The sequence below is a fragment of the Anguilla rostrata genome, chromosome 1 (assembly GCF_018555375.3).
Source record: "Anguilla rostrata isolate EN2019 chromosome 1, ASM1855537v3, whole genome shotgun sequence".
In the NCBI taxonomy this organism is placed as follows: domain Eukaryota; kingdom Metazoa; phylum Chordata; class Actinopteri; order Anguilliformes; family Anguillidae; genus Anguilla; species Anguilla rostrata.
This window is the reverse complement of record NC_057933.1, coordinates 27,196,709-27,219,271: the sequence shown is the minus strand read 5'-3', so window position 1 is coordinate 27,219,271 and position 22,563 is coordinate 27,196,709. Positions and strand designations below refer to the sequence as shown.

General features: G+C 46.0%; 1 protein-coding gene across 2 annotated transcripts; it reads left to right on the top strand.

Moving 5' to 3' along the window:
* The first annotated feature begins 1,658 nt into the window (after positions 1 to 1,658).
* Positions 1,659 to 20,809, top strand: rin3 (Ras and Rab interactor 3). Of its 2 annotated transcripts, XM_064332785.1 has the most exons (11): positions 1,659 to 1,821; positions 1,970 to 2,143; positions 4,434 to 4,927; positions 5,300 to 5,414; positions 6,948 to 7,020; positions 7,643 to 7,734; positions 9,580 to 10,776; positions 14,273 to 14,581; positions 16,526 to 16,657; positions 17,429 to 17,592; positions 19,934 to 20,809. In XM_064332785.1, the coding sequence occupies exons 3-11, from the start codon at positions 4,520 to 4,522 to the stop codon at positions 20,270 to 20,272; spliced, it is 2,829 nt and encodes a 942-aa protein (XP_064188855.1). In that variant the 5' UTR covers positions 1,659 to 1,821; positions 1,970 to 2,143; positions 4,434 to 4,519; the 3' UTR covers positions 20,273 to 20,809. The 2 variants fall into 2 exon arrangements, with proteins under 2 accessions (XP_064188855.1, XP_064188864.1); XM_064332794.1 differs by lacking the exon at positions 1,970 to 2,143 and having other exon boundaries at positions 1,664 to 1,821.
* Positions 20,810 to 22,563: the final 1,754 nt, after the last annotated feature.

The following is a 22,563-nucleotide window of genomic DNA, read 5'->3' as shown; positions in this document are numbered from 1 at the left end:
TTGGGCAGTCATGAAGGTTCAAGTCACCTGTCAATGGTTTGTGCCAGATGGGCCATAATTTCCGCTGTTTTTGTTCGTGAAATATTCACAGAAATTCTCTTTGGATGTGTGACCTTACTCAACACCCCCTACATTGGCTGAATGACACAAACATGGCCTCTTTCATTTGTGTGCTGGCCATTTTCTGCCTTGTGCCGTTAAACCCATTGTTTGCTCTAATTCTGCTCTTGAGATATTAACACTTATTTTTATGGGATTCACTCAGCACCACCACACTGTCTGAATTGCACATTTTTCGGTTGTTGTTGGTGTTTTCCTCATGTCCCCTAATTACCCCCCCGCCCCCCAATAAAAAAGTAGGTTAGTAATATGCCCTTCGGTCAATTCATTAATATTTTGGTCACCTTTTTCTTTTTCTTCTTTTTTGCATCTCCCAGTACAGTGGCCACACCCACCACCATGCCACACTATCTTTTGTCCTACATTCACCTTTGAGGTATTTGAAATGATTTGATGATGTCACTCAGTAGTGATGAATGAAAGTAAAACGTACGATGGTTCTGTCAGCACAAACAAGCTGATTATGATGGGGCCTCATTGAACCATCACACTGCACATCCAGCAATGTGGAAAAGCAAGTGTTATACTGCCAATTAAAGTACGAATGCGATTTTGCAGATCGACTTGAAGAGAAATCATTTTGATTGTGGGGCCATGGGTATTTAGACAGGTTTTGCACCAGGGGTAAGCAATTTTGGTCCTGGAGAGCTGGTGTGTTCACAGGTTTTTGTTCCCACCAATTACCTTGGCTGAATGAGCTAATTGGCTGTACTCACCAACACTGGTTGACTCGTTGACTCGTAGATTAGATCACACTAAAACAAGTACAGTCTTCGGTTGTCATTTGTACATTTATCAGAAAACATAGCTGTCAAAATGTCATATGGAGTAAATATTAGGGCCAATTAAGGCCATATGTTTGGCATGAAACCAGAAACGTGTACAGAATTTGTTGCCCACCTCCGTGCTACTCATTGTAAACATTATCACACGGTTATAACTGCTTGGCAGAGACATTAATTTTTTCGCTGGGTTTGGCCTGGCCAAGAGGAAGGCTGGCGTAGGCTGTGGTAAGTTCTGCTGACCAGCTCTTTTGATGCGGCATGAAAACTTCAGCATTCTGTTCCCACTGCATCCCTCTTTCAAAGCCTGAGGAAGCAGAAGTGGTAACTGCTGCAGCAGGGGACTCTTTTGGAACTGAAAAGTGAGTCAGAGGTTTTATTTTTTCCACAGAACTTTAGGATTTTTTTTATAACTCAGTGTCACGATTAACAACAAAAAAAAAAGTAAGCGTATTCTCTGCGCGTGTCCTTTCGGTGCTGAGTGAACAATCCTCCACTGCACGCATCAATCAGTCACACTCCAGCGACAGGAAACATCTGCTGTTACACGCTCTCTGCCTTCAAATAAACACGGCAAAAACACCCAAAAAAAATCGCGAAATAATCACACTCAGCGAATGCGGAGGTAGGGCTGTGTGGTTTCCACAGCCTGCCCCCCCATCCCGCTACGGGCTCCGGGATTGGACGACGGAGGTCGACGGGAGGCGGAGTCAGGGGCAGCGCCGTACCGCCTGGGCAGCAGGGAGACGGGTCACGTGGTGTCCGATCAGAGGGGGGGAGAGGGAGCAGGGCTGTGGCGTAACCAGGACCGCAGACGTCAAACGAGTCGAAGTGAAACCGGCTGAAAGGGTGCACGCTTGGCGCTAGCTCGCTGGGCTGCAAAAAAGAAAAAAAAGCCGGACCAAGATCAGTGGGACAGGTGAGGATACCGGGGCCCAGACCCACGTTCGAGAGGGTGTGATGTTAATGGAGGTTGGGGAGGGGTTGTGATGTTTGGTGGGGGCGGGAGGGTGTGGCGGGACCAGCCAGCCAGAGTTGATGAGCGACTGCCTTTCTGTCATCATCAGCGCTGGCAGTCGAGAGGGCCCGGCTGTGGGTGAACGCTCCGGTGTGAGGACACACAGACAGACACATAGACAGACACACAGACAGACAGACAGACATGCAGCCCCTGCTTCCCCTACCAACGACAACATGCTGTGAAGAACCGTCCCCAGTCAGGACTCTGGGTCGGCTTCAGGGTATGTACAGTAGACGTTTTTATTTCCCCCTGTGACGGGCGTAAGTGCTGTGCCACACCTGTTGTAAATTTATCTTCTGTCGGAAATGCTGAGGGCGGCGATGAAATGAGATCAATCAGTGCTGTCAATTAATTATTCATTGTTTAATGAATTTTTTCAAAGCAATTTGTGGATTTCACTTCTGTGTTTTGTGTCACTTTTTGCGTGGAGAAAATGGTAGCATATTCAGTGTTTTTGAGGGGTTGATTGCGCCTTGGAAACAGCTTCGTCTGTGTTGTTGCTTGCGCATTACCCATTTGCACATTTTGAACTTTTTAAATCGTTTCTCTGCACAAAGGTGAGAGCTAGGTATATATATGCCGTTAAATAAGCTATTCTGATCACTTGGGAGATAGGCATTGGCATTTCACCTCTTCTAGTCGGTAGATAAGAGTTATATATTGTGAAGGGGGCTATATTTCTCAAGTGAATTAAAAGCAGAATTTACCTAAATGGCGCAGAGGTGTGCAAACGCTTTTCTATCATCAATTGAGGCTCATCTTACTGTGACAATTATGGTGTGCTAACCACGTCCTGTCCATGCTTCAGTTAGGCCATACGCTCTAGCATGTTCATTTCTTGGTGGACACGGAACACAAAGCTACCCCCCGCCCCCCCAGACCTTCAACCACAGTGATTGCTTTTTTTTTTTTTTGTTCACTCTCCTTCCTGCTTTCTGCAAAAATAGCACTGTGTGAATGTGTCAAGAACACAGTTGCGCAGCCCCAAGTGTCCACTGAACGCAAGGCTGCTTTTGAATAGTTTTTTAACGCAACTGGGAGACGGCCTTTAAAAATGTGTTGCAAACCCAGTAGGTGTATATGCAGAACACTAAATATGACACGAAGGTTCTCGGAGGGTCAAAAATATAAATGTATAAATAACACAACATATGACACAATGGTTCAGCTGATTTATATTGTATGAAGTTACCAGCGATTATTTAGCGAAAGGGGGAAACACAGGCAAGACTGACAACAAAATGGCACTTGCATTCAGCTTGCATTCAGGGGATATCAGCACTGTGGTTGTTTTTCATTTTTCTTTTATATATCCTCAGTGTTAGGCCTTGTACAGTAGGACCTCAGAGACACAAAACTCAGAGTTATGGGCTGTCCAGTCAAACAAGCAGGTGTGAAATCAGAAATTCCGCACACAGTTATGGCCTTATTATCAAGGGCATAGCCTAACTTTTCTATTATCACTGCTATAAAGAGGCAAGCATTAAACAGAAGCAAGTCGCACTGCACTGCTGAAGGAAGAGGAAATGTTATCAACAGGAAACAAGGGGGATCTCTTATCACTGTAGCTAAAAATAAAAAATAAAAAAAAATACAGTGTTGGAAGGTCATATTTTGAAATAAAAGCCAGAACAAAACCAAAAGGTTTGCAAATCTGGCTGAAGAAGGTTCTTAAAAAGTGCTGTATCATTCAACAAACTGATAAAGAGAAAAGACGTCCTGCTTATTGTACTTATCAAACTACTATGGCTTCAAAAATGAGTGTAAACTGCTTACAAAAAAGGCTACAACAAATGTAATTAACCATGCCAATCAAAAAAGATTCATTACAATTAAAAAAATAATCTAAATTGGTCTGACATTACAAACATTGCAGAGTTCTGAACAACGCCCATCCCCAAAGAATTTGTATATCAGAGGATCTATTTTATATTCAGAGGATCTAGATTGGTTATTCACAGAAACAAAAAAATGAATTAAATTTAACTTACCAACACAACATGAACGTTTAGTCATGGGTTTTGAACCAGCTTTATTTGTTGAGCCATGAGACACACCTTTCAAGGGGTCAGAGAAGTATAATGTATGCATCCATCATCTATACCCGCTTATCCTGATCAGGGTTGTGGGGGGTGCTGGAGCCCATAGGTATGCGTGTGAGTGAACGGTGTGTGTGTGAATGGAGAGTGAATCGTGTGATAGATCGGCGGCCTGTCCAGGGTGCATTCCTGCTTCTCGCATTGGGCGAGAAGCAGGAATGCACCCTGGACAGGCTGCCGATGGGCAACTTAGAGTTTTCAATTAACCTAACCTGCATGTCTTTGGACTGTGGGAGGAAATCAGAGTTTCCAGAGGAAACCCACACGGACACATGGAGAATGTGCACATGCCCAGGCCAGGTTTGAACCCAGGACCTTCTTGCTGTGAGGCGACAGTGCTACCCACTGCACCACTGTGCCACCCTGTAATGTATGCAATATTAACAGATGCCTCTCCACATGTCTCCACAGGGTGACCGTCAAGTCGTCCTCCCACCTCCCTCACGCACCCCACCCCCCCTCTCTGTCCTTTCTGCCTTTCACTGCCTCCCCCAAATATGTCCTCGTCTCCAGTGAATCCCACGTCTTTTCCCGCCCTGGTCTCAAAATCCTCCGTACCTCCACCTGCTCGGCTAAGCTCCGCCATCCCCACCATGCCCCTCTCTCCTCAGGGCCCCTGTTCTCCCTCCAATCGCCCCCCCACTCCCCGCTCCCCCCGCCTCCTCGCCCGCTCCTCGGCCCCCTTCGCCGCCCGCTCTCTGTCTCCCGTCGCTGACCCCCCCTCGCCCCCCCTCGCTGACCGGGTTCCGCCCCTCGCCTCCGCTCCTTCCTGTTATCCCTTCCCTCAGCCCTCCCCTCCAGCGATCAGCACTCTGGAGAAGCTGATTAAGACCTGCCCTGTGTGGCTACAGCTGGGCATGTCGCAGGAGAGAGCCTCCCTCATCCTGCACAACGAGGGCCCTGGGGTGAGACTGGCAGTGCGATGTGTTCTCACGCACGGGCATGCGCACACGCATACATACAAGCACGCACACTGACGTACACACGCACACACACAAGCGCGCATGCACGCACACTTACAGGCACACATGCACACACGCACACTGACGTACACATGCACACACACACACAAAGCCCACACAGACACAAACACCAGGATGGACTGAATAACACTAACAGCACTGTACACAACTGTCCATGCACATACAGAATTCACTGTTGATTTACACTATCTTTCTCACACCCACACATACACACTGGACATTGAAACAGGAAACAGACATCATCATGCATCGTGACAGGATAGTGACTAAGGCTGTTTTTTTTCTGTTGTAAAGATCTTCTTAGTAAGAAAGAACATGGCCCTGAGGATGATGATCCTGTCAGTACGGCTATCTGACCAGCAGGGGGCACCGATGGTCCAGGAAATACTCATCAAAGAGGAGAAATCATGTAAGAGTGACTTACTCAGTTCTCTGGCTATCGAACTATTGAATGATCTCAGCCTCAGGCAAAACCCAACATTTTAAAGGACTGTGAGACTGTCGCACTGATCTCTACGTGTAGTGCAGTAACGGGCAGCAGTGTATTTTAATGGATCAGAAACCAGACTTGTTAAAGGTTAAAGGTTCAGGTCCCAAGTGTGACACTACCTGTGTACCCTTCAGCAAGGTACTTAGCCTGAATTGGCTCAATGAATACCTAGCTGTATAATAAAAGGAATGCTTTATCAGGATGAGGGTGTCTGCTTAGCAAATAAATAACGATGCAATGCTTTTACCCATAGTTACACATGTCGATTTGAGGGGGAAACAGGGAGACGTGTCATCCAGAATATTTTCATATGCATTAATTGCTAAACTAGCTAGTATGCTTGTGAGACCTGACATTTGACTACGTGAGACTAGGTTGTTGTTGTTGTTGTTGTTGTTGTTATTATTAACAACAATAATAATAATAATAATAATAATAGTCATCATCATCATCATCATCATCATCATAGTAATAATAATAATAATTGGCAGCACATACCACTGCTCACATAGACTTTTCCATTTACCTCTCTCCCTCCCACAGCTGTGCTCTGTGGGTGATGTAGTTTATGAATGTAGTTTAACAGCCCCTGAGCATTTTGGACTCATTATCATTACACTTCCGAGTATTTTAATAAGCTCCATGGTTTATTAATTCCATGTCTTTTATGTGCAAATAATTACTTCTGTCTGATCCATTTTGATAAGCTTCGTACACATTAATGTTTATTAATTTTTATGTATTTATTTAAGATGTTCATAAATATTCGGCAATCGAGAATACCGTAAAATTTTCAGGCCTGGAGCTGAAATGTTATTTGAAATTCACGGGGGTCTGTAGACTAGTTCCTGCTAGCTCCGGAACATTGCATTCTGAAACATGCTGGAATCAGTGCAATTGAGATAAAATTTGATTTCTGGCAGACTGATATTATGCCTCTGTTTTAGCACCCACATATATATATTTTTTTTTGCGATTGGTCTTCCACAAGTAAACAACCGGGAAATAGGAGAGAGTCAGCATTGTGAAGGGGCAAGTAAATTAGAAAATAATGGTGTTTCTCCTCTCCTGTGGAAACTTGTTAACAATAACCATGTGGCGCAATGGTGTGGCTCATTGATGACTGAAGTTTCCATTGTGATGTTACGGGGAATAATCTGTTTTGTTAACTCGGTGTGTGGGTGTGTGTGTGTGTGTGTGTGTGGGTGTGTGTGTGTGTGTGTGCATGCACGCATCCATGTGCATGTGGTATTAAAGTTTTAAGTACAGTGGCCCCACCCGCATTTATCCCTGTTTTTGATAATGACAGTAAAACTCAACCCTGAGTGCGAGAAAAATTCATTCATTTACTGACTGGCATCTAAAATAAGTGGTCTGATAACCACAGCGTAAGAACTGTTTAAAATGCTAGTGCTTTTCGCACGTGAGTCACCTCATGCCGCGTCTCCACAGTGATACATCTGGAGGGCTCCGTCCTGGTCTTTGACAATATCTTCAAGCTCATCGCTTTCTACTGCGTTAGCCGGTGAGTCTGTCCTCTCTCCCGCGGCTTGTGTACTGTACGCCTCAGCGCTAAAACGCCTGCAGTGCAAGCTGCAGCGAAAGACAGGAAAGAAGCTCCTCTCCAAAGTCACCTTCAACAGCGACCCCGAGTGCGCATTCCTGCATAATGCTGCCCCCTGCTGTCAGATAAGACTTACCCCTGCAATGTGCTATATGACAGTCAGGGCAAACCAAAAACTCAACTCATCCTTTTAATTTATGCTTTTATGCAATTTCCTCCTCTCTTCTCAGAATGTACAAGCGAGATAGTGAGAGCCTGAAACCTTGGGTTGCTGCCTTCCAGATCAAAGTCAGGATGACCTTGCTCTGCATGATAACTCGCTGGGCTTTATCATGGTCATTTCTGGGATAATTGAATCTCCTTCGGCAAATTAATCCATTATAGTTCATTTGGATTCGCTTTTTGTTCAATCTCTTACCACGCTGGGCGATAAGAGACAAACTCGATCTGGAAAAAGGAGCGTGGAGTTGTTGTGCGTTCCTTTGTTTCTTGATGTGGGTATTAGAATGAGTGAGGCGGAATTGTTTGCATGTTTTCTCAGTATCATGGTGTCACCATTGCATCATCACCTTCTGTTCCATAGAGACATCCTCTCATTTACACTGAGATTACCGCAGGTGATTGTCCAGGCATCCAAATACGAAGACATGGACATCATCTCCAGCCTGGGTTCAAGTAAGTGAGCGTTGGCTGAGGGATGGGTGGTGGGGGGAGGGGGTGGTTGGTGCGATAGATTGACTCACAGAAGAGATTGAGATGAGCCAGGTAGTTATGATTTATCTTTTTTTATTATTATTATTATTATTTTGCTTATCCTGGAGTATTATTTGAAAAACTGAGAGCTCATTTCTCCTTCACAGTGGGGAATCACGGTGGGGAGGGAATTCCCATGATATGTGTAGCCAATCAGTTGTAAGAGAAAACATTTGCACTGATCAGAAGAGCCATTTTTTGAGAATTATACAAGTACATTGAATGCCTGTTCTTTTGATTAGTGTCACTACAACATAGTGTCCCCATCTCGGGTTGCCAGATTCTAAGTTGAGAAGGGAGAAATGTGAAAGTAGCGTGGAGTGCTAATGAAGACCTGCCTTCGGTAAAGGGGATTGGGGATGGGGAGGGAGGGAGGGGCGTCCACGGGGCCTCCTTTCACCCAGAAAAAGAAAAGGAGAATTAACGGCTCGCCGCTGCTCTCCTCCAAAGGGTCTCTCTCGTGGCGTAAACCACACTGGCAGTTTGAGTTACGCAACCCTGACTGTGTTGACACAGCCAGCGCGGAGCTTCCTTCCTTGATAGCCACGTCAGCCTGTGTTTTATTATTGTGCATTTATTTGCGCGCTTCTAAAGAAGAGCTCTCCCAAAATTCCCTGAGGAAAATAAGGTAAAAGAGACAACGTATGAAAAATGTAAATTAATATATTGTGATTATATATATATATATCTTTTTAAAATGATTGCACAGGAATAAAATTAGGCTGATATAAAATGCATGAACTGCATGGAGCATGAATGAAGAAAAAAAGTTTATAGTTTATAGCTAGTGTCTGCAGTATTTTTTGTAGATTGTGAGCAGGTGCGTGGCTGCTGGCTTTTTCCTGATTAAGTCTGAGGTCTGGCCAGGTGCTTATTATCCTTGTTTTTTAAGCGTGCCTTCTGCTCCCGCGATGGGGACAGAAAATCACCCTCTTCTATTTTTTTCACCCTCGTCGATTTATTTTTCTGTCGTGTCTGTCTTTCTGTGCATCGATCATCCGTTTGTCTATCCGCCATCTGCTCATATTTCTGGTTAATCACTATAACTATCGGACTTTTGTCTGTTTTTCTTGCATCTTAGATGTAAATCTATCTATCTTTCTATCGTGGCCAGCCATAGCCATCTACAGTTATGTACGTTTGATGCAAGTGACACAATCGCCATTGTTGCACACACTCCGGTGGCTGAGGCAAGATTAGCGAGCGTCTGCTGGACCTCTCGATGCTTTTCAGACTCTACAAGTTCTCTGCCAGCGCTTTTTCTCGTGACTGTTCGGGAAGCTCGTAGAGTTGAAGTGCTTCCATTTAGAAACGCACAGCCTAAAGCGATCCCATTTCCCTCAAGTGCTTCATTCGTTTGCTTTGTTTTTTGTTTGTTTGTTTGTTTGTTGGTTTGAGTCTTGACTTTGGGTCCGAAAGCTATCGCTGGGTCCCGGCATCCTCTCCAGTTTCTTCATAACTGTATTTTGTCACTCAGTTTGACAGCGTGCAATCTTTCCCATTTTCTGACATCCTGCTCTATCAGAGACAAGAATGCGAGTTCTGAGCATCTTTGAAAGCGAGCAAACAAACAAACGTTTTAATGGCGTGAAATCTTTTTTTTTTAAAGTAGGAACTGAAAAAAAGTGGGTATGATCAGACTGCAGATAAACCGATTTAAGTGTAGGCCAAGCTTCTGAAGCATTTGACAGAAGGGGAAGTAGCTTCGGCAGTGGCCGAACGTGTTAAGAACGCCCTGGCCTCTCTCTCTCTGCCCCCTCCCCGCAGATTTTTGGGGCTCCGCCCTGAACGCGCGTTCAGAGGATCGCCACGGCGCCGTCCCAGCCGGCGAGACCGAGGCCGGCGACGGGGGCGCCAGGTTGTGGTACGTCAACCCGATCCTCATGGAGGAGTATTTCAAAGGCCTGGCGAGCACGGCCGCCCAGCCCAAGTCCCGGAGCCAGAGCCTGAGCACGCCCTGCCAGTCCCAGTCACACCCCCCGGGGAATCCCGCGTCGAGGGGCAGGAGGGCGGGCGAGGCCGGAACCCCGACAGAGACGGACGGAAGTGGGCTGAAAGGGGAAGGAGTCGACATTTTTCCTGCGTCAGAAAAGCCGCACGACGCGCAGGGAGTCAGCCTGGGAGCCTTCCCTCCACCGGAGCCTGCGGTGAGCATTTCAGAGTCGGCCAGTCTGTCTCTGTCCCAGAGTCCTTTGGGGGAGAAGCAGAAGGAGACGGCCGCCATAATGTCAGCCCCCCGGTCGGGGAAGGGGCCGCCGGTGGCGCCTGCAGAGTCCCGCAGAGAGAAAGAGTCCCGGGTAGAGAAGCGTGCCTCGGGGGTGGCAGGCTTGGTCCCCAAGAAGACGCCTCCCCCTGTCCCCCCACCTCGGAAGAAGAAGGCCTCCCTGGCAGCCTCCGCCCCGCCTAAGACCCAGAAGGTCCTGAATCAGGCCGGCGCCGACGCCCGCCCGCCCGCGGCCACGCCCTCCGCGCCCGCCTCCGACTCCGCCTCCACCTCCACCTCCTCCGAAAACCTGAAGGGCTCCGACACGTCGCTGCACTCCCCCGAGTGCGGGGTCCTGGGCCTCAGCCTGGACTCCTGCTCCAACAGCAGCACGGAGGAGGAGGCGGAGCTGCACTGCGTGACCACGCCCACCATGAGGCGGAACCCCACCGTCATCCTGGACCGGGCCAAACAGAGGCTCTCCATGGTGACCCTGCCGCAAGTGTTCAGCAGGTTCATGAAGGCCGACTGGAAGCTGCAGAAGCGCATCGTGGAGCTGGCGCGGGACCGGGACTCCTACTTCGGCAACCTGGTGCGGGACTACCAGACCTTCACCATGGAGACCATGACCAAGCACAGCTCCAGCACCGAGATGCTGCAGGAGATTCGGCAGATGCTGACCCAGCTCAAGAGCTACCTGATCCAGAGCACCGAGCTGCACGCCCTGCAGGAGGCCGCACCCTATTCCGAGGAGAAGCTCGGTAACCTCACCTCGTCCTAATGCAATTCAGCACACACACACACACACATACACTTACACATACACATACACACACACACACACATACCCATACACTTACACAGACACACACATACACACACACCTACCCAGACACACACACACATACCCATACACAGACACACATACACACACACTTACACATACACATACACACACACACACACACACACATACCCATACACATACACACACATACACACACACTTACACAGACACACACACACACACACACACATACACTTACACATACACATACACACACACACATACACATACACATACACATACACACACATACACACACACACACACACACACATACACATACACACACACACACACACACACACACCCATACACATACACATACACTTACACAGACACACACACACATACACACACACCTACCCAGACACACACACACACACACATACACATACACACACGTACACACACTCCTACATAGACACACGCACACACACATACACCTACACACATACACAAACACACCTATCCACACACACACACACATACACACACCTACCCAGACACACACACACACACCTACACACACACACATACTGTACATATACACAGGCACATATACACACACTCCTACCCAGACACACACACACACACATACACACACACACATACCCATACACATGCACTTACACAGACACACACACATACACACACACCTACCCAGACACACACACACACACATACCCATACACATACACTTACACAGACACACACACACACACACACACACACATGTACACACACTCCTACATAGACACACGCACACACACATACACCTACACACACACACACATACTGTACATATACACAGGCACATATACACACACTCCTACATAGATACACACACTCATATACACCTACACACACACACACACACACACACACACATACACTCATACCTACACAGACACACAAACACATACACCTACACAGACACACGTAAACACACACCTACCCGGACACACACACACACACATACACTTACACCTACACATACACACAGACACAGACACCCACATAGACACACACACACACCTACACAGACACACAATCACACACTTTGTTCAATACACTTTTCAGCAGTTTACAATAATTATGTAATGTGCAAATATGATTGAAGCCATATATAATTGGAGCCAAGCAGATGTATATTATATGCAGTTTTACTGCAGTCATTCATTTATTATTAGTCACTTATTAGTTTAACATGCATACATAATTGGAGCTCGAATTAAATGTCTAATTTTCCCAAAATAGCCAATTAATTAGTAGTCGATTACTTGAAAATGAACACCCAAGGGAAAAATTTTGCTTCGGCTGGACATAGTGAGCCCAAAATTAGGCAATGCTCCTAACAAGGGGAAATTTATGAACGCTTGCCATGTCCAACCAACCGCTCACCATGCTATATTTTCACACAGAGCCAGTGTACATGTGCTGTAAATGTTGTTCATTTATACATAGCAGCGTGTTAAAAACACATTTGGATTACCCATGACATCAGCGGCTATAACCAGACACTGGCTATGTTCAGCTATGCTGTGCTAAACCACAAAATGATCTGTTTGTTGGTGAGAGGTGTCACTAAGGTGACTACCACAGTGCAAGGAGGACCACGTAATGAGTTCTAATGAACGTCTTTAATGGCCGATGGTGGACAGGCGCTGAATCTAATGGTTCTCTTTAGCTTCACAAGCAACAGACAGTAAATCTCACCCACGGTGTTGATATTTAAAGCAATAGGAAGTGTAAAAGATAAAGACACTTCTCTGCTCCTGTCAGTTCTGAAGGATAAATAATTAATCGCAAAGTGAATCTTTCGTTGGGCCAGATGGTAGTGAAATGATTCACCAAACAAAAATAGTTGGGCCACATGTCTTTCCTAATATGGAGTTGGGGCCCAAACTGTCTAGAATTGATATTAGGTGTAGAATTTGCCTTTGGAGTCTGTTGCTATTGTCTTGCAACATGGGGACAAAAGAAGTGTCAATGGAAGTAAAATATGGCCATCATGAAGTAAAACAATCACACTAAATTGATCAGAGAGTCACCAAAACATTGGGTGTATCAAAGCAAACTTTTTGGTACATTGCTAAGAAGCAAGAGAGCTCTGGTGAACTCAACATTAATTAACACCCTGCTAGATCAAGTAAGGTCAATGTAGTGCGTGACCAAAGATTGCTTTCAATTGTGAAGAAAACCCCCCAATCAACTGAATCAAACAAATAAAGAATACTTTCAATAATGTAGGCATAGATGTGTCAAAGAAGACCAGCATACACCAGCATATCCTCACTGGGCACAGTGAAAGACCCAAACCCCTGTCAAGAACAGAATGGCCAGGTTAGAGCTTGTTAAAAAAAGTAAATAAAAAACTGTTAAAAAGAGTTTCGGAACAAAATCTTATGAACAGATTATGTGAGCATTAACCAGTACCAAAGTGATGTAAAGGCCTATATGTCGAGAAAGAAAGGAACTGCTCATGACTGAAAGTACTTTGTCACTCATCTGTGAAACATGGTGGAGGTAGTGTTATGGCTTGGTCATGTATGGCTGACCCTGGAATTGGCTCACTTGTCTTTTTTGATGATGTGACTGCTGGTGGCAGCAGCAGTATGGAGTCTGAAGTGTCCAGAGACATAGTATCTGCTCAGATCCAACCAAATGTCTCAAAACACATCAAACGATGCTTCACCGTTCAGCAGGAAAATGACCCCAAACACACTGCTAAATCAACTAGGGGGTTTTCTGGGCCAAACAGTGGAATGTTCTTGACTAGCTAAGTCAGTCACCTGACCTGAATCTAATTGAACATGCGTTTCACTTTCTGAAGATAAGACCGAAGGCAAAAAAAACCCCCAAGACAAACAGGAACTGAATAAGGCTGCAGAACTGGCCTGCAGGGAAAATACTCAGCTTTAGGTGATGATGATGGGTCGCAGACTTCAGGCAGTCATTGAATGCAAAAGATTTGCAGCCATGTAATAAACATAACAACTTTATTTAACATTATGCTATTTGGTCCCCTAAATTAGGAGGACTATGTATCAAAAGAGGTTCAATTCCTACATGGATAAATGGATATTGATGTATATACCCTTAAATTAAAGCTGACAGTCTGCACCTCATGTTCATTGTTTCATTTCAAATTCAATGTGCTGGAGTACAGAGCCAAAACAAAAATTGTGTCAGTGTCTGAATACTTACGAACTTCCCTATATATTTACCTCTGATACATAAATAAATAATCTTTACTATATAAAAATCCCATTGCACACATAAGCAGTGATCCATTCTTGCTGATTGGGGAAAGAGGGGACAATCCATCACTGTCAATAATCCGTAATCATGCTTGAGTAAAACAGATGTGACAATTATGGGTAACAGTCATTTCTCTTGGGGCCCCACAGAAACCGTTGCAGAGACGGCCCTGTACAAGGGCGTGCTGAAGCCAATCCGGGAGTCGGTGTACTCGGTCCTGCGGGACATCCACACTCGGGACGACTCCCTGCAGAGGCTGAAGGAGAACCAGCAGGTGGTGCTCAACACCACCACCACCGACCTGGGCATCACCACCAGCGTGCCGGAGGCGCCCGTCATGGAGAAGATCCACCAGAAGCTGGAGATGCTGCACAGGAAGTACTCCCCCAAGGAGAAGATCTCCCTCCTGCTCAAGACCTGCAAGATCATCTACGAGTCCATGTCCGTGGGCTCCCCCAGTGAGTGCGGCCATTTTGTGCTGTTGATCCGCCCGCGGGGTCGGTGCAGCCACTCTGCGGTCCAATCGGAAGCGAAATTAACGGGGTGCTGTGGGTATGGCGCACTTCTATGAGCAGCCATGGGGGGCCTTCTAGAGCTAAAACATCAACCCTAAATTATGCAAAACGTTTCTTAATGAATGTTGACAAGTAACACAGTGTATTGTGTGCTCAAAAAATTATATATATATATATATATATATATATATATATATATATATTTAAAATTAGAGTTGTGAAAATGTATCACCTTTAAATGCCTTGTAGGCGAGTTGACAGGCTATTTCCACCCCTAATGGATATGCAGTGGAATCGCAGACCCGTTGTGTGTTAAAAAACTAGTTTGTTGTAGTACTGGATGTTCTGTTGGTCAAGGGTGGCCAGCCTTGTTCCTTGAAAGCTGTAGGGACTTCAGGATTTCTTTTATTACTCTGCGACTAATTGATCTAGTCGTGCAATCGATTGCGCCGTTGGCTCGCCTCACCTGGTTCCTTGGGTCTGAATTAGTCGCTGTCTCGAAGGTGAAAATAAATCTGAGCAGGCCTTGTGGGTCTGATTATGCCCTTTCACTTAAATAAGGTTTAAACTGTTTAATGTCTGTTGTTCATGGACACTGCAGCCATGTTTCCCTAAGGCAAGGGCTCCAAAACATTTTTCTGATGTGACCCAAAATGACTGGCCACAAATTCATGTGACCCCAATGCTCCCCAATACAACCGCCTCATGCCTAACCGTGTAGCCGCAACTGTATTGGCAATATACCATGACCCCCTCATACCTCATTGCTTTATTATAGTTGGGTTGTTGTGATGTTCAACATCAATAATCTAGTAGCCTACTTTGTATATTTTAAAGAGACACGTAGGCTTTTTATTTATTATTTTTGTTGTTTTTGTTGCCCAAAATTTTCAAGTGACTCTATGCTTTGAGGATGGGGTCGTCTGAAAATTTTGGGGAACAAAAGTGTGGGTCATGACCCGCAATTTTGGAACCCCTGCCCTGAGGTGACAAAAGAAATTGATGATTGGTAGGAGAAAGGTGATTGTGATTGTGGGGGTTCAGGACCAGAACTGGCCACTGCTGCTGTCCGTCAAATGACGGTAAAACATATTTTTACAGTAGTATGCAAAATGGTGCACCTGGATGGGCTGAACGGCCAGCTCTTGTAATGACACATACTCCTGTTCTCGTGAAGTTTCTTTTCTGGGACAGCCATCTGACGAGTCTCCTATGGTATATGTAATTGTGGACATTCAGGGGGTGGTCTGCTCCTCGTACCCTGGGATGGGTCTGACGTTGTCCTGAGCAACACACGTGTCGGGAAGCTTGTCGCTCGATTATGTTTCCTGTCGCCTCTTAGTGTGTGTTGGAATGACAGTCTGCCGTTTCCTTTTTCAAACATACGACAGGCTTGATGAGCTCCACAGTGACTTCTCGCTGAGCAGCAGGGTGCTGTACGCGTTTCCTATGTTTACTGTGGCGCGCGTGTGTGTGTGTGTGTGTGCGTGTGTGTGTGTGTGTGTGCGCGTGCGCCTGCTTCTTTGTGTCCAACTGTCAGAATCCTGTGCGCCGCGGCATCACGGCTCTCTGTGTATGCGTGTGCATGTACAAAAGAGAGCGCTTGCGTCTGTGTGGATGCCTGTGTGATTGTGTGACTCAGAGTCTCTTCTCTCTTTCTGTCCCTCTGTCTCTCGCTCTGCAGGGAGGCCGCGCAGTGGTGATATGCATGATGTTGCGCTGCGTGTGTGCGCGCGTGTGCTCACACCTTTGTAAGTCTCTCTCTCTCTCTCCTCTCTCTCTCTTTCTCTCCTCTCTCTCCTCTCTCTCTCTTTCTCTCCTCTCTCTCTCCCTCTCTCTTACCCCCCCTATCTTTCTCTCTCTCTCTCTTTCTCTATCTCTCTGCAGGGAAGGCTCATGGTGCGGATGACTTCCTGCCAGTGCTGATGTATGTGCTGGTACGCTGTAACATTGCCGCTCTGCTGTTGGATGTGGAGTACATGATGGAGCTCATGGACCCTGCACTTCAGCTGGGAGAAGGCAGGACCATTTACAACATAAACACACCAACCGCGCTGAACCATCTTACACGCTACGCAGGACTGGGCACACACATACAAAACAAATATACAAACACACACACGCACACACATGCACACACACAAACACACGCACACAAACGCACACACCCACAGACACACATAATACGAAAGCGGTACACAGACACACCCACACACAAAAGTACACACACATAGGCGCACACTAATGTACACACACATTCAGAAACACACACAAACAACCTTGCCAGCACTCAAGGTCTTGTTACACGGACATATGAACATTATTAGCGTGATTTACAGCAGTCCCAAAATCTAAGTGAACATGGTGTATGCCATGTCAGTGTGTTCAGTAAGCAAGGAACACTTTTGCTTGTGGCTGTAAAACAGAATCCTGTCCTGGTGGGGTGCAGTGCCTGCTGGTTTTCAGCGTGATTAAGTGATTACCTTAATTCACTGATAGGCATCTTGTCCACATACTTGGTTTCCAAGGCCTAAATTGGCTGCTGATTGAAAGAAAACTACAAATACCTGCAGGCAGTGCACAACCCCAGCCTAATTTTTAAAATCGTATTTTATCTCAGTGTCTGCTGTTTTTGGAAATACAGATACATGATAACATACTAATAATAAGTTAACAGTTCCAACATATTTATTCACAAAACTGAATAAACTAATGGCCAACTAATGACACGGTACAACCGACACATTTCAAGGAGCCTGTTATATTTACTCAGCTGCGTTCACACCACAGGTTCCTACTACCTGACAACTACGTACGGGGCGCTGGAGCACATCAAGAGCTATGACAGGCAGCCGCCGAACCGGCAGCTGACCCTGGAGATCCAGGACTCCATCCATCGCTGGGAGCGACGGCTCACGCACAACAAGGCCCGCCTCTCCCGCTCGTCCGTGCAGGTAGGGGACCAACGGGGCGGAGCTTCACGGCCAAAGGGGGCCGGAGGATTTACCCGCCACTCAAAGCGGTCAGACCGCTCTGAAAGACAGGCCCCTCAGATCGTGCCGGCTTGGTTGAAACATACATGCTTAGGATATCGTGGCAAACGCAGTATGGAATTGTTATATAAAGGAGAACTAAAATGTAATTAATCGCTAAAATACCAGGAAAAGAAACTCCCACTCGACACGTACCTATAACCGTAGACAGTAGCTTGTCAGATCATTTAGTTCAGGTTACGTTGAAATATTTCACAGACCGGTTTGATTTTGTCGGATTTTCTGTTTCATTGCCGCAAGGTAGCACAGGCTTTATGGGCAAGTGTAACGTAATTGACAGCAAGGAGATAAACTGCACAGTTTGAGCAGGTAAGTCATCTTGAGGGGTAGGGCAGTTTGTCGAAACACGGGCACTCCCACCACTGTTAATCTTCCTGGTAGGACTTTTGCCAAAAATTTATGTTTTAACATCAGAAAAGAAGTACGATGAAAAATGTGAGTTTAATACCTTGTTAATGTTGCTGTCCCTGAAGATTGCAATTCTGAATCTCCAATTTTAAAAAAACCACCGCAGTTTCGATGATTTAAAAATCATTTGGAAAAAAAAAGGTTGTTTTCATAAAAATATGCAAAAACAGGGAACCGGTCCAGAATCTTCTTTACTCTGCTATGCGTCTCCTGGCCAGTCCAACACTGTTTCTTCACTTGAAAAATCCCATATGCCATTTAACAGCTTTTAAGGGGGAAAAAACAACAACAAACACGGTGTGAAAAGCCACTATGTGTAAGGCAAAAGCGTCAAATTCTGCCAGTGCTTCTAGGTTTCCATGTAATAGTGCCAGATACATTCAACCTGACCTGCCAGCTGGTCAGCCAGTCAACAGTTTCTGAAGGTTTCCTGCCTTTAATTTAGCCAGAAGATGAAAAGAAAGTGTATAGCATTTTCAATGTTCAGAACTTCTCCTGCACTTTGAGCCTCTCTGCAATCGTTCACGTGGGGGTCACATTCCCTGGACATTTATCTCTCGAGGAGAGAGAACTTTCGGGTAAAAGGTGCTTTCAACTTATTTCTGCTAAAAGGCACAACAACACCATTTTGCAACACTGGACACAAAGGCGAGGAGACTGACAGAGCCATTGACTCTGCCAGCCCACTTTGGCTAATGGGCAGCACACGGGCCTTTCATAGTTGTTGACACACCGGAGGTGAAATTGCGTTGCTTTGACCTGACGGACAGACAGTTATCTGCTTGTTATTAATCTGGTGCTCGGCGCTGAGAGATCTACTGTACCATGCCGCACCGTGCGTTTTGCTAGTCTAATGATTACAGTGTCTGCCGTTCAAAGAAATGATTGTACCTGGTTTGCCATTGGCTTGCTCGCTCATGCAGGTAAAAGCAATTTAAAAAGGTGCCTTTGGTGGTCCTGTGATTCATTTTGCCCTCTTCTGTTTTGCGACATGTCCCCGCTTTGTATTGTAAAAGCATATTGCTCTCATGTACAACAATAAAGCAAATTGTATTTCTATAAACCTTTGGGTTCGCAGGAAAATCGCAGGTAAAAGTGCTTGGCATCATAATGTTAAAAACAATACATGCAGAAAACAACGATAATAGCAACAGCAGCACCTGTTAGACGCAGGGAAACAAGCAAGGAGAGAAACCGTGGTGTAAAATGCAGTTCGCGGGTCGCGTGGGGTGCTTAACGACTTATTGACTTAGCCGCGTGCATTTTCGGCAATGTGAATATGGTCGCACCGGACCTCCTGATGTGTGAACCGTTTGGAGAGAGGGACTTGACATCATGCTTGCTATTGAGCATCCAGCCTTAGTTATTTCAACGCTTCGCGGCTATGCTCCGATCAATGTAATGTATTTCTATCACTATTGATACTGCATGGTCTCCACTGTTCAGCCAACTTCTAATGGAATAGAACAGCTTTATTGTCCACCCAGAAGTAGAAATTTTCCTTCAGCTGCACCTCATAGTCTGCATTGAAAAGACATTGAAAATATATACATTCCATGAAGGAAACTTGTACATGAATGCATATGGGCCTACATAACTTAACTGTACTTGGTCCATGTTGCACTTTGAAGACACGGTCAGTTGAAATACATTCAATGAACCAGAATGAAATGGCAGTACATGAAAAACCTTGTTGTTCAAATGCTAATGAATGAAAACACAAACATTAGGTTAGCACAGTTAAGGTCAGAGTTGTCCATCTGCTCCAGTTCCCCCTAGTTTAGAGTTGTCCCTCTGTGCCCTCCCTGCCTCTCACCTCTCCTCTTCCTCGCAGGACTTCATCAACGTGTCCTTCCCAGATGCCGGGGCTGACCCCAAGACCCTGTGCGTGTGCCCCAACACCACGGTGCGGGACCTGTGCGAGCAGTGCGCGGGTAAGTTTGAGGTGGCGGACCCGGAGTCACACGGACTGTGGGTCCTGGTGGACAGCCAAGCCCGGCAGTTGGGCCCGGATGAGCTCCCCCTGTCCGTCAAGTCCGACCTGCACTACGCCGAGCCCCGCAGGGAGTACCGCTTCGTCTACCGGCCGGGGGGCTGGCCGGAGCAGGCCGACCTCCACGACCTCCACGACCTCCACGACCCCCGAGACTCCGCCCACCCCGAGACAGCCTGATACGCGGAGCGGGACCGAAACCCTGCGGCGTGGATGAGAGTCGGTTAGCACAGTGTTTATGTTGAGGGAAGAACAGGGACAAACCTCTGCCTACCCCTGTGCTCGGTGCTGCCCCCCTTTGGACAGAGGCAGGCATGTGAAAACCTGACCCCAATTCTTTTTGTGTCTACCAAGGTTTCACATGGAACATTGAGAACATTCATGTTTTAAATATTTACTTTGAAAAACTGTGGCCAATATTTGTGTGTTCCCTACTCACCCACCTGCATTCACACATGAATTCCTGTCTCCCTCCTCATTCCCTTCTATTTCTTTTCAATTTTTTTTATTTTTTACATTTTGAAAATTTTATTTATTATTATTTGCTGACAGTCCACGGGCAGTGAGGCAACTCCGTTGCTATTTTGGCATTGCTTTCTTGCATACAGTGGTACGTCAAAGGGAGCAGAAGCCTTGTCAACAAGATTTGTCCCACCGTGTTATGAACTTCATGTCCCTAAAGCATCTTAAAATAAACGTCACGCATTGACATTTTAATCAGAATTTGTTTGGTCCATTAAAATGTATTGCAGAAATACTATCATAAAGTTTCTTTTTCTTCCCCCACACTGTGAGAATAATTGCGTGGCAGCTGGTTGCCAATTTATTATACTGAAATGTCAGTTATTGCTTTGTTGAATGAAATGGTAATATGCAAACCCATATCACAGGTGCAGACCTCCAAAACCGCTGATATGACAAATCCCCTGCCCCATAAGAGAAAGCGCAACATGTTTAGCAGAATATTAATCATTAATTCAACTGGACCATGGAGTGTTCAGATAAAGCAAATCCTATTTAGCCCTTTCTTCCTCTTCAACAGATTAAGGTAGTTTTTTTTTTTTCCATTTATGTAATTTACATGTTGCTTACATAGGTCAACAGAAACCTTTATAGATATTTTTTTTAAAATGTCAAAATAGCCAGGATCCCATAACATTGACATAAAAAATATGTTTATTTCTTTATTTCAGGTGTTATACAATATTTTTTGTCAATATCTTGTACAGGAACATGATTCCTGAATGGGCTGTATGGAAATAGAACAGAAAACAGAAAAATAGAAAACAGGACTGGTACATCCTAGTGAATCCTGTCCTGTGTGGGAGTAGAATTATGCTAAATACCCTCTGTGGGAGTTCAATCATGGCACATATGCTGGAGCAATGTGATGATGTGATATATGCCATGTGGCATTAGAATCATGGCTAAATATTTTCGTTTTGGATTACGATCATGGTAAATATCCTCAGTGTTAATAGAAACGTGATAAATACGCCGTGTGGGAATAGAGTTCGCAACACGCGGAGAATCTGGAATGAAGACAAACTGTTCGCAGACGAGTTCCAACGGAAGAGCAGTCAAACCGCAATGACTGCGACACCTCTGCAAGGCCATCGGGAGGTAAGCGAGCGAAGGTGCGATGAAAGGCGCGCGGCTTACCCGCCCTGCTCGCGGAGTGGCGACACCCGCTGTGCCGCGTTGGCATCTGCTCACATTCAGTCAGTCGCATCAAATAAAGGCGCGCCGACCTCAACCGCGCGACCAGTCAACAGCTCCTCCCCGGTGACAGGCTGGAACCCGCGAGGGACGGAGGCAACTTTATGCTAGCAACTTACTCAAAGTTACCTAAACAATAACAGACATGCAATTAGTTTCTGAGGCGTAGTGTTTCAAAGGTGCAAACCTGAACTCAGGCTGCCAACCGTCGCTTCTTCAAAGGTCTTTGCTTCTTCAATCCAGCACCCAACCAGACTGACAACATTCTGCGAGGAGTCCCCCCCTGCTGTCTACATTCTTACACAGCTCCTGGATCTTCACAGCAACAAAGCGAGATCCATTCCTGTTCCTTGAGGGACTACCTCACCGCCTTTCATGCTCAACAAACCCTGAGAAATTTTCAGGCTTTGCCTCCATCTGGTTTAGTCTTGGAAGCGCTCTTCAGTTCATGCTTTAACTATTTACAGATTCCTGGACTGGTTCTCCGTCAGGCCAGCCATTTAAGGCCGGCCCTGGTCGTGGAGAGCTGCCATGTTCTGCTGTTTTCTCACTGTTATCGCTCAGCACTCGGTTGATTAAAGCAGTTGTTCACACAGTTACCTCACCTGGCGTCCTGGGAGTGCATTTGTTGCAAGACCTAAGGTACAAACAGAGCTTGGTGAATCCTGGAAACTCTCCAGGACCAGGGTTGGCCAACCCTGATGTTCCTCTCCTGGCAAAAACGGGCCTCTGCTGCTTCTCCTCGCAATGAA

What these genes read in the sequence shown, in the direction of transcription:
- rin3 (XM_064332785.1), top strand. Translation starts at nt 4,520, where the DNA reads ATGTCCTCGTCTCCAGTGAATCCCACGTCTTTTCCCGCCCTGGTCTCA. An exon ending in CATCAAAGAGGAGAAATCAT is followed by an intron (nt 5,415 to 6,947) that starts GTAAGAGTGACT and finishes GCGTCTCCACAG; the next exon opens with TGATACATCTGGAGGGCTCC. An exon ending in CATGTCCGTGGGCTCCCCCA is followed by an intron (nt 14,582 to 16,525) that starts GTGAGTGCGGCC and finishes ATCTCTCTGCAG; the next exon opens with GGAAGGCTCATGGTGCGGAT.